A 12,180-nucleotide genomic window follows, 5' to 3' on the forward strand; every position below is an offset into this window, starting at 1 on the left:
CCAAGAGATATTCCGGATGGAGTCTGAAAAGCTAAGTTTAGCTCTAGGCTGATGGACTGGTTTGAGTGCAGGCCCCTGGTCTCAGGGGAGGTACCAAGACAGCCTGCCAAGCCACGTGGACTTTTCGCCAAGTTGTCTGCTTTTAGGCGCTGCTGCTGTTATGTTGGGGCAGATAATGTGCTTAGAGAGGGGAGCCAGCCCCAGAAAGCTGTAAGTTGGGAAAGAGCCCTGGGCCTGGCATCAGGACACCTGAACATCAGCTGGAATGCCACCTGCCCCTACGCGTGGCTGAAGGGCAGGGGGAAGTGAGAGTGCTTAGATCCTAAAAATTCGAAGGACGGATCTTATCGCTACTTGACTCACGGGGTCCTGCTCCACTGGCCCAGGGGTCCAGGCCAGGCCATGATAGCGACTGTCTGAGCAGCTCCTCCCCCAGGCCTTACCGCCGGACGCCACCGCAGTACCGACAGTCCACCAGAAAAATGCAGCGCAGAGCCCGGGTCACGCGCATGTGGGACATCTGCCGTACCAGCACCACGATGGCCTCGATGAACTGCACCACCAGCACGGAGGTCTGGGGGCGGACAGGCACAGAGCACCGTCAGCTCCTCCACCCGGCCCCCCAGCCCGAATCCCCTGGACTCAGGGCTGGCTACAGACTTGCCCACTCTGGTCTCAAGAGGCCTGTCCCTTCTCTCCAGCACCCTCCCCCAACACCAAGTGGCCCCAGGGGAAGAGCCCTGGGCTAGTGGCACAGATGTGTGGTCCCAGGAGGATGCACCCAAGGGGAATGTTCCCGGCAGCTCCTCAGATGGTACTCGCTCAGCAAAACTGCCACTCTGCCTGCCACATCTACCCGCCCCCTGGATTTGGCTCTCCTGACGTGCACCACGAGGACCACTGAGGTAGGTCTGCAGCGCACCTGGATCTCCGATTCCCGGGACACTTTCTCTGGACAAGTGTGCATGCTTTTTACACTGCCAAGTGCCACTCGACATGCTCCTACTTATGCCTCTCTGTTGCACAGAGAGAATGTGTACGATGCTGGTTATAGATGCGCGTGGGCTTGGAGACCACCCCCCAGGCCTGGGTTTGAATCCCGTACTCTGTCTGGCTGGATGTGAACCTGGAATAGTGCTGCATCTCCCCCAAAGGTTACTGTGCCAGTGCTCGGCGCGCCCCACATTCTGAATCACGTTAGCTACTGTCAGCACGACCTCTGGAGCATGGCTCTGCGAGGCTGGAGCACAGCGAGGATGGACACCCAGGGTCACACTTCTGAGCATGGGGGGATTTGGGACTGAACTGAAGAGACAGGCCTGAAGATGACATGGGAGAAGATGCTGTAAGGAGATGCTCACGTCACCTTGACCATGGTCCGCTTGTGCCGGATGAACGTGTGGAGGCCCAGCCACCGCAGCTTCATGCAGAGTTCAAAGAAGACTACCATCAGGGCAAACAGCTCCAGGGTCGCATGGACCTGCAACCAAAGGGCATGGAGATATGGCATCACTGGCCCGTGTGGCGATCACACCCGACCACCTTTTCCTGAGGTTGGAAAGAGTGGGTGGGGCTGCTACCAGGTGTGCTGCCCACCTGGAGCCAAGGTGTGGCCGCTGGTCCTAAGTGAGGCAATCAGAGGCATCTCCGAATGAGCAGAATGTCACTGCTGCTCCCGAGTCCTCTATGACCTCCCAGGGCCCGTCTGTTCTAAATCCTTTTGCACTGTCTCCCCTTCCAGAATGCTCCCTTTCAAGCTTTCATTAGCCTGAGTGATGGTGTCTGGTGCTTGCGCCCCCCCAACCCCCCAAAAGCAGTGGTCCCCAGCCACTTGGACACTCACGTAAATGCCGAGCCGGAGCGCGGGGACGGCGGGCGCCTCGCACAGGGACAGCAGCAGCAGGAGCAGGGCCGTGGACAGCTCCATCAGGTAGAAGAGGTGATTGTGTGCGAAGAGGTAGGCCGCCAGCGCTTTGGCGTTCTTGGGGTGGGTGAAGAACTTGTCATTATTCTCACCTTCCTGAGAAACAAGAGCCAGTGGGCAGGCGGGCCTGAGGCACAGCACCACGGATGCGGATGCGCCGTGGGGCAGGCAGAGAGGGAGGGCCTTGGATAAGGGGAGGTTCCGGCCGGAGACAGAAGGCAATGGAAAGTCAAAAGTATTCTGGCCACAAAACCGTGCACCAGTCAAGTAGCACCCTGGCCGGCTGAGGGGGCTTAAAAGACTTGCTGCTTCCTAAGAACCACCACGAGGAACGAACAAATAAGAAGTCCAGAGAAAGTTCGCGAGAAGTGGGCCCTGGCTGGTGTTGCTCAGTGGTTAGAGTGCCGGCCGGCACGCTGAAGGGTCTAAGGGTCACGGGTTCTATTCGCCGTCCAGGGCTCGTACCTGGGTTGCAGGTTCAACCCCCAAGCCCTGGTCGGGCACATGTGGGAGGCAACCAATCAAGTGTCTCTCTCACATTGATGTTTCTCTCTCTCTTTTTCTTTCCCCCCTCCCTTCCACTCTCTCTAAAAAAAAAAAAAAAAAAAAGGAAAAATATCCTCAAGTGAAGATTAACAAAAAAACGAAAGAAAGTAGAGAAGTGGGCACAACTGATCCCTTTATTTATTTTTTTAAATGTCTTTATTGATTTCAGAGAGAGGAAGGGAGAGGGAGAGAGAGAGAAACACCGATGATGACAGCCATGGACCAGCTGCCTCCTGCACGCCTCCTACTGGGGAATCGAGCCCACAACCCGGGCATGTGCCCTGATGGGGAATCAAACCTCGACCTCCTAGATCCTAAGTCAATGCTCAACTGCTGAGCCACATGGGCCGAGCATAACTGATCCCTTTAGAGGTCAAGTTCTCACTCTCAGAAGTGTCTGCAGAATGTCAAGATCTGGGGGGAAAGGCCCTGGGGTAGACAATCATAGCTTCCCCACGTCTCCCTGGGTCACCCCGAGAGAGCTTCTCCTTCCCCAGCTGTCAACGAGAGAATACCAGCCCTTCCTCACGGGGCTCCTGTGAGACACTTAGGACAGCATCTGGTGCCCATAGCAGGTGTTTAATAGATGTTTGGTAGAATGAACCATTTTTGCAAGAGATCACTCCTCCGGGCCCCAGCCCAGCCCAGTCACCACCCACTAGCTGGGAGGTGGGGAGCTCTGACCTCAGCTGTGGTTTGCAGAGTAGCTTTGAGTGAGTCACTTTCCTGAAGCTGGATATGTCACTACCCTCATCACCAAGAAAGAAAGGCCAACCACAGACTCGATGGGAGCGGCCCCACAAAGGAAACAAATATCCGGGCGGTCAGACAGAGGGCAAGCCTCGCAAGCCTCGCTCCAGGGCCTGTGATCTGTGCGGGGCTGTGGTTTCCACTGCAGCTGCCATGGCTGCAGGACACCCACGGTGGCCCGGGGAGCTAGCTTCTGGTTTGGGTTACTAAAAAAATGCAAGTCTTGGGGGAAATTTCTTCCCACAGACAGCCAGGAATGACTAGAGGAAACCACTGACATGTGGGGCCTCGATTTTAACTCTAGGATTTGGAGGAGCTACAGAGGAGGTGGAGGGCGAGGTCTCCACCAATAAGGACCGGGTGAAATATGACCCGCGTCGCTGGGTTCTGATCCAGACGCCCGAGAAGAACACTGGCCGTGCTTCCTGGCTGCTGATCATGAACAAGATTAAGAAAAATAAGAAGGCGGGCCAGTTGTACGTGACGTCCAGGCCTCCGCTCCCTGGGGCAGGAAGTCCACAGGGAAAGAAGGACCCTCTGGGAGGCCCTATAACCGCTGAGCACATAGCTCCCGAGGCTGAGCGTGTTAACAGATAAAATTTGGGAAGAGAAGAAACTGCAGGGACCTGATGCCCTCAAAGCAGCGAGGGGCCAATTACCCCGGTACACCAGCAACTTGGTCGGTCTGAGGGGCAGCTGGGCTGCAAAGCAGGAAAGGCAGGTGGTCTGACAGCAGCCCAACCCCCCGCCAGAGACAGCCACAAACGACTGCTCGTGGAGATCCCAGTTCTACTCTTTTTTTAAAAAAAAAAAACTGATGCATTTTCGGTAAAAACTGTTCAAATGATACACAGGATTATAAGGTTGTAAGAATTCCATCAGCCAAAGATTATCACCTTAAATATTGAGATAAACAAGTTTCCAGATGTGACTGGGTGTCCGCAAACACACACACACACACACACACACACGCACACACACACACACACAGGCATATGCTCCTATAGACATGTATATTCCTCTCTACGCTCACCTGGAGGTAGATCGCTGCCTCTTGATAATTCATCTCCCAGTTGTGTCCAGTGGGGCTCGAGGGGAAACTCTCGCCCTCAGAGCTCAGGCTAAGGGCCTGGGAGTCGTGGGCGGCACAGCTGCCTCCATCTGCATCGGAAGAGGGAGAGATTCGCTTAGAAGGCAGGCCTAAGAGGACACACACGCTGCTCGCCCGGCGAAACGGCCGGCAGGCGCCTCATACGCTCCGACGTGTATATACCATTATTTATAAGTCAGTGCTCCAGGGCTGGGAGACCAATCTAGGCCGGTTAGGCTCCTAGGCAGGAGGCTACATGCCTCTCAAGAATTGGAAACCCAAAAAGGTGACAGGGTGGTGCTGAAAGGACCAAAAATTAGCAGCAGCAACCACTAAACCGGAGCCACAAGTAGGAGGAGGGACATCTGGCTGCCGCTTGCACTCAGTGACACTGGCCCTTCTCTACCCAAGGCCAACATGCCCCTGCTCCAACCCCAGTGCCCATTTCTAAGAGAAGTGAGCCCTAGGCGGAGAGAGAAGGTCAAACCACCTTCCTCGTCCGCTCATGGGGACCAGGGAGGCATGAGCCAGAAAGTGGCTGGGAAGCCGGAGCAGCCACAGGCAGGCAGGGGGCGGCATTGCCACCTTGCGTTCCTGTGCCCCGCCCTCTGCGGCCTTCCCACGCCGCGGCGGGAGCTGGGGCCGAGACACAGCAGTCCTAGGTGAAGTAATACCAGCGCCGGGCGGGGCGGTGCAATGAGCTGGCACAGATGGCAGCCGCCATGAGGATCGCTCCCCCAGTACGTCCTGTTCCCGCTGCCCTTTCCCAGGCCTTTACCGGGCCGCCTCTCCCATCTCCCAGGGTCCACCCACACGTGGTCCTCCCAGAGGCTGCCCTTGGCTTCGCCCCGGGAAGTCACGTCGCCCTCTCCCTCTGCCTCCCTCCTGCCGCTCTCTGCTTCCTCCTGGGGTATCTGTTCCCTGCCTGGAATGCCAGCCCCCCGAGAGCAGGGACTTTTACCTTGTTCTCGAGGTGTCCTGAGAGGCCAGAACAGTGTCAGGCATCAGGTAGCAAGTGCTCAGCAAACATATCTGAGAGGGAAGCTCTTGCCCGGAAGACTCCAGCAGCGCACTCCCACGGGGCACTTACAGACGGCCAGTGGCAGGAGGCACAGCAGGTGTGACAGGCAGGGCTGGGTGGGTAGAGACCCCCGCCCGAGCACAGTGGGGGCGCCTGAGGGCCTTACGAAGAGGCTGGACATGATCTCTTTGTATTTTCTAAAGATCCTTCTTTTAAGGACCTACTGAAGAACAACTATTTGAATAGGAGTAATTCAGAGCAGAGCCTTAAAAAAAAAAAGAAAAATATGCCCGGAACTGCGGAGGGAAAGAAAGGAGAATTCTCCCCTCCAGGGCAGACTTTGTTCTGGGCTCTAACCATTCAACCCAGTACTTGCTCTGAACACAGACCTTGGCTTGCCTACTGGGTCCCAAAGGCAAAGCCCAAAGCTTGTTTGCGGCTCTTATGTGGGAAGAGGGCTGAAAGGCCCTAGGTGACAAGGGAGGTGAGGGCCGCTGAGGGGCTTTTCAAGAAAGCCACGGGTGATTTCAAAGGCCTGAGCGGCTGGGCAGCGCATTTAGAGGTTACAGAAAGGGCATAAACGGAAGGCAGGGAGCTGTGGTGCCTCCCACTCCTTTCATTTGCAGCCCCAAGCAGAGGCGGCTGCCTTATGGCCAAGTCCAGAAGCACTCTGAGTGCACTGCAGGAGGGGGGGCCTGGGGCACCGCATGGGGTCCTCATTCCCTGCCCCCTTCGCTGTTTCTCATTCCTAAGCTGGACAAGTGGCCAAAGAGGCGATGGACACGCTCCAACTCCCGAGGGCTTGATTGCTGCAGTTATGAGGAATGCTTAAAGGCTCAGCAGCCTCCCACAGGGAGAAGACAATTAGGGTCCGTAAAAGAGAGGAAGCCAAGGGGTACAAGGGGGCCCAGCAGAGGTGAGAGGGCCACCTACTGTGGCCTGTAGTTCAGGTGGGGCAGTGTCCGGGGCATGAGGCCCTGCTCACTGGGGAACCGATTCCAGGGCCTTCCTCACAGTGAAGCCCCTCAAAGCAGGAAGTGAGAGCTGTGAGGGACTCCCCGTTCCCCTGGTCACCACTGGACGCAAAGTCCCAGGCGATGGTCTGTCCCCACGTCCCATTTGAGGCCCACTGGGTCTACCCTGGGTTGTCGGCCTGGGGAGTCTCAGAGCCCCGTGACTGTTAGCACCCACCTGCCCTGGTGACCTGCTGCCTTGCCCTGATCTACTCCTGCCCACCCGGGCCAAATCGGCACTTCCTGGGAGTAAATGTCCCCAGGTAAATGACTGGTGCCTGCATCTTTCGGGGCGTCCCCTGCTCAGAAAGAATCCTGGCTACCAAAGGGGGCAGGTGGGCTCTCCCCACAGCACCGAAGCCCAGTCCCACCCTGCGTGCTGGACTGGCCCTCACATGGGTGCTCATTAGAGACCAAGTAAGAATCTGCACATAAGACCTGGGACTTCGGCACCGTCTTACCCAGGTCAGGGCGAGTTCTCCTGGGAGAGCTGCGGAGGCAAGGTGGAGGCAAACGGCAAAGGCCCTGCTCGAGGAGATAGGATGACCTCACCACGGGGCCGTGGGCAAGCTGGCCGTCCACCGCCTCCAGGAAGCGGACGGCTGGCTCTGGCCTCGGCATTTCCGCCTCACGCCTTGGCAGCTGGGCTGGGAACGGCAGGAAGGCAGAAGGCACGCAGCAGGCAGGAGGGCGGCAGGGGCCGTCCTCCTGGTTCCCGGGCAAGCCAGTTTCTCCGCTCACGGGAGGTCTCAAAAGGGCCAGAGGAGGCTGACCAGGAACAGTCTTGGCACCCGGGAGGCTCCCATTCTGCACCTCCGGGGAAAGTTCCCCAAAGGGAAACATCTTGTTCTGCATTCCCGGTGCCCTGAGCAGAGAGCGCTCATGTGAAAACCAGTGGGCAGCCCTTTCAGACCGGTAGACCTTAGCCACTAAAGATTTATGCAACATCTACTCATAAACTACCCTCCCTGAATCCTGGCAATCAGCCCAGGGAGGTGAACTGAAATCACTGGCCAGAGAAGGAACTGGGGGGGGGGAAAAAAAAGCCCTGAACAGACAGGCATTAAAATACAAAACACTAGCAGAAACTCTGCCTCAAAGCAGGAGAGCAGTTCCCCATCCAGGGGACAGGCTACAAACCAGGATGACCTGTTTGCACAGATGGCAACGCCGATGTAACAGGGCCCAGACGCTCCCTGCAAAACAGCTGGCTGCTTTGCATGCAGCCTCCGAAACGGCCCTGCGGGGAATCCAAGGTTTCCGTTCGCTGGAGCTCAGCGGGCAGCGGCGTCCTGGCGGTGCTAGGTGAATGGAAACAGTTTCCATATGCCCGCCATAAAGCTGCGCCGAGGCGGAGAGGGAAAGAGCAGGCGGAGGGGGGCGTCTGTGACCCACCCCCACCCAGCGTGCGCGGGGCCCGCTGGGCTCCGTAACCCCTGGGGCCTCCCTTTGGGGCCTGGGGCAGGAGGCTGCTTTGGATAAAAGGCCTATGAGCTCCTTGCTCATGGGAGGCAGCTCTGATGAGCAAGAATGCAAGGCTAGGATGTTCTGGGCAGGTTTATACCGAGGATCCGACCCCCACGCAATCCTCGCTCCCCTTCATTTTCTCTCTTATGTGTACACAACCTCAGGCTTCCTCAGATACACACGAAACCCTGCACTTCCTCAAGACAAAAGGTCGCCCCGTTCACGAACCAAGCTCACTCCCAGCCGTACCCCTCCCCGCCCCCGGTTCATGATCTAATCCCCAGAGCCTCAGTTTCTTCACCCATTAACTGGGACCGGCGCCAAGCGTGCTCCGGGCACAGCAGAAACAAATGCCGATACCCACAAAGCACTTGGAGGCCTCCGGAAACCGGTGCCCGCCAGAATGCCAACGAGCAATCGCCCAGCCGTTCGCCAGTTGTCGCTGAGAGCCCCACTCCATGGGAAAAAGCTTGAGGAGGGAAAGAAAATAGGCCAGAGTGACACTGATGAGTTTTCCAGGCGTGGCGTCGCCACACTGCTTCTGTGCCGGCTGGCTCTATAGAGGCCCCCGGGTAAAAATCGAGCGAGAGACGTTTTGCTGGGAGGAAGCAGAGCGCACATTTCCTTCCACTCACGCCTCCCTTTGCTAGTGACTGGCTGCGAGATGGCGTGGGAGGTAGACCCACCATATCCACACACATCAGTAAAGGCTGCAAACCTGGGTGGAGCCCTGGGCCAATATACGGACCTCCAGAAAGGCGAGGACGGGCACAGAGCCCTCCCGGTTCAATCGCTGGACTCAAGCCCAAAACCCATCCTGCTAAAGCTTAAGCCAGAGGTGGAAGCGAAAAAGGAAAAGCTCACCCAGGCCGGTCCCATGGGTTTAGCACTGTTCCAGAAGGAGGAGGTCTGGTTTGGAACCGGCCAGGATGATGCCCAGCACCACCTCCAGTTTGCTTCCCGCCAGCTGATAGGTATCTAAAGGGCCAAATCCAGAGGGATTCTCTATAGATACATAAGGCCGGCCGCAGAAGGGCCTTGAACTGCCCAGAGAGTTGAGAGCCATAAAGGAGATGCCCTGAAAGGCAGGAGGGGGTGGGGAAATGAGCGCCCCTTTGTGGTCTATGGTGGGGATTACTGCCCCAAGTGTCCTCCCCCACGCTGGCCACACAGGAACCTTGCATCCTGAGGTTGCAAATGAGACCTCGAGAGCAACTCTCCAGTCTTAAGAAATCAGGCAGTAATTTGGGGCAAGAAAAAGGGGAAGAGTGAAGTTTACAAAGGCTGACTTTCCAGATGCAAATAAATGTGGTTTAATTTGAGGAGACGTTTATTCAGCACCTACTGTATACCAGGCATTGTGCTAGGTGTCGGATTTTTGAGGAAGCTAACCATGAATTCTGATGCATGAAAGCCATTTGTTCTATGACGACAGCTACCCTCCACGGGGACTGGTGGGCAGAGGCAGGGAGCGACTTGGGGTGATGCCTACACAGGCTTTTTAAGGATGAAGGTGTCCCAAGGTGGGTGGGGGTGGAGTGGGGGTGCATTCCAGAAGCAGAGAAGATCAGGCATATACCACAGAGCAGCAAACAGTGGGGCACGTTTGGGAACCCAGAAGGCTCAGTAATCCTGAAGCTTAAAGAGCCAGAGATAAGGCTGCTGTTGTGGGAATGATAAGCTCACACTCAGCGCTTAACGTGCATGGAACAGAGTCCTACAGTCAAAAGCCCCATGAACTGGAGACCATTACCATCTCTGGTTTACAGAGGGGGAAACTAAGGTCCAGAGAGGCTGAGTGATCTGCCCAAGGTCACAGAGCAAGGAAGTGGCCAAGCTGGGGTTCGAGCCCAGGCAGCCCAAGCACTCGCCCCCTTTCCCCCACCTGCAGGAGCAGCCACATTATGGAGACTGTACCTGAATCCAGGGCGCTAACAGCAGGGCATTTTGACCACGTTCACCAGTCGGAAATACGTGGCCAGGGTGGTCAGTCTTGGTTAACATCGTAACCGTATCTACAAACATACTGCTCGGGCAAAACGCAAGTTCCTCTTCCCAGGGGAGCCACAGTGAGCTCACATTTGCAGGGCAGTTAATCTGAGGAGCCGCCAAGGCCATGCCTATCCTCTAACCCTCCTCACCTCCCTTTTGGTGAAGATCCAAGTCTGGGCACACCCTCCACCACCCTTCAGGCCCAGGCAGAGAGAGAACAAAGGTTTACAGATGCCCGCAGGTAGTTTTGTGGTGAGGCGGGACCTGGCTTCTACCTTCTCCAGTCAGTGAATTTCAAGGTTTAACTTGTAGTTGTACATCCTGCTCCTGTGCCACAGGGTTTATTACGAAAACAAAAGGCTTTCACTCCCACCAATCACTCATCACACAGTATTTATCGAGCACCTACCATGTGCAAAGTGCTTCAGAGGCTTTAAAAAAAAAACATTTGTAAAGAATACATACATCTCAAAGGCCCTACGCTTCACACACACACACACACACACGCACACACGCGGGAGCGCAGACATGCAAATTCCACTCTGTTTACCCAGCGAAGAGTGCAGCACCTGTGTGAACATCTGTCTGTATTCACTTGGAAGCGTCAGAAATGCTAATTGTAGAGCACACAGGGACAGGGACAGGAGGGGCGCAGGAGCCAATGGAGATGGGAGGCAGTTTTCACTTCGCAAGGGCCCTCCCTGGGGTCAGCAGACCAGCAGGGCTAGAGCAAGGAGGCTGGCTGTGAGCCACGCTCTCCGCGCAGGCTGCTGATGTGTCAGCTGATTCTGTCCGCCCACACGGATCAGAGGTCCGCTCTAGCCCCTACCTTTGGGCACCCGCGCGGGGGGGGGGGGGGGGGGGGACTGGCTAGACCCAGCCAGCACAAACACTGGCCACACCCCAGCGCCTGTTTCTTCTGCCACAGCTACGGCTCGGCTCAGAAGAGCAGCGACAAGTAGGCACAGTCCCTTGGGGAAGTGACAGTTGGCAGGAAGTCTACATCCCGCAGAGAGCTTGATTGCAGGGTCATGCCACCTCTCCAGGGACCCGGGCTTGCCTGGCAGGTGCTGCTCCCCGAGGAGCCTGCAGTGGCCTGATAGCCTGAGCAGTCAGTGGCCAGGCCCTGGGCTCAGCCTCCCATTCCCTGTCCTCAGTTTCCTTGTCTGTTGAGGGTGGAAGGCAGCCCAAAAGAGGCATCAGGAACAAAGAAAACTATAAGGCAAACCAAGAAGCCACCTTAAAGAGTGGACGGAAGACGGAGCTGCCGGAGCTGAATGACCTCTGCATCGTACCCGAGCTAAGGCACGGCGCCCCGGTTTGCCACAACCAGATCCTTAAGAAAATGCAAAACCCAGCTAAGGGTCCTTAAGCAGAAGTCAGAGAAGTTAATAAAAGGAAGAAGGAACTGAAGCCCTCAATTCAGAGACCTACAGGGAGTCAGGAAAGGGAGACATTACTATGCTGAAAATGGAACCCTTACCAATGCCATCCCAATAAATTTAATTTAAAAAAATAAAAAATAAATACATACATACATATCAAAAAAACAGAAGGCACCCTGGTACCTTATAATTATTTAGAATTTCCACTTATGGAGTTGGTACTGCGCGATGTTCTATGGGAATTTCCCACTTAATCTCTATGTCAACCCTGAATGGATTCTTATCCGCATTTTACAGATGCAGAAACTGAAACGCGGGAAGGAATGGAAGCTCAGCTCCTCACTCAAGGCTGCACAGCTACCGGGAGGTGATGCCGGAGATGCAACCCCATCCTTCACTATAGTCGGAGAGACTGAGGAAATGTTAGAGTTTAGTGGAGCCTCAGCAGATAGAATCACTCCCCCAACACACGCACATCTCCAACAACCTGTGAATCTCCCAGGCCTCCCCAGCTCCAGATCTGTGAGCCTGACACACCCTGGGACAGTGTCTGACCCAAAAGGAAACAGCATGAAACGACAAGCCACAAAACCAAACGAGCCCACATGCCTGGAGGCTGAGGGTGCGTTGGTTCTGTTAAAATCCGAACCCTGCCGAGGCCACCAGTCTGGCTCCGGGGTGCACAGTAAAAGCTGTGACTCCAGACAACGAGGCAGGCCGGCCAAGTGTGAACAGCCGAGCCCGCAAGAAGAGGGGACCCTGGAGAGTCACAGAGAGAAGACATCACCGCGCTCGTTGACGACCACCCACGAGCGAGAGCCAACGCATCCGGCAGCTTGGAGTGGCTCCAAGTCATTAGCCAGCACGGAGCACAGTTGCTCTGCCCGAGCTGATTTCCAGCAAGAGCTAAAAGTGTAAGAAAAAAAAACGCAACAAGCCCGGATCTAACAAAAAGAGAGATGAACGAGCCAGAAAGGCGGCCTACAGATGGT

The 12,180-nt window shown here is 55.9% G+C and overlaps 1 protein-coding gene across 4 annotated transcripts in view; it reads right to left on the reverse strand.

Annotated features, from left to right (window-relative positions):
* Positions 1-12,180, reverse strand: part of TPCN1 (two pore segment channel 1) — a 37,508-nt gene that overhangs the window by 15,311 nt on the left and 10,017 nt on the right. For 3 of the 4 annotated variants that reach the window (XM_087828743.1, XM_087828742.1, XM_087828741.1), the window contains exons 3-6: positions 4,254-4,381; positions 1,844-2,020; positions 1,367-1,480; positions 444-574 (exon numbers count right to left, since the gene is read on the reverse strand). In XM_087828743.1, coding sequence (XP_087684869.1) covers positions 444-574; positions 1,367-1,480; positions 1,844-2,020; positions 4,254-4,381 — 550 coding nt within the window. Of the gene's footprint in view, positions 1-443; positions 575-1,366; positions 1,481-1,843; positions 2,021-4,253; positions 4,382-6,805; positions 7,003-12,180 lie in introns of those variants that run through there. The other variant, XM_087828744.1, reaches the window with a different exon arrangement.

This window comes from Miniopterus natalensis, chromosome 20, assembly GCF_054644295.1.
Source record: "Miniopterus natalensis isolate mMinNat1 chromosome 20, mMinNat1.hap1, whole genome shotgun sequence".
NCBI classification, from domain to species: domain Eukaryota; kingdom Metazoa; phylum Chordata; class Mammalia; order Chiroptera; family Miniopteridae; genus Miniopterus; species Miniopterus natalensis.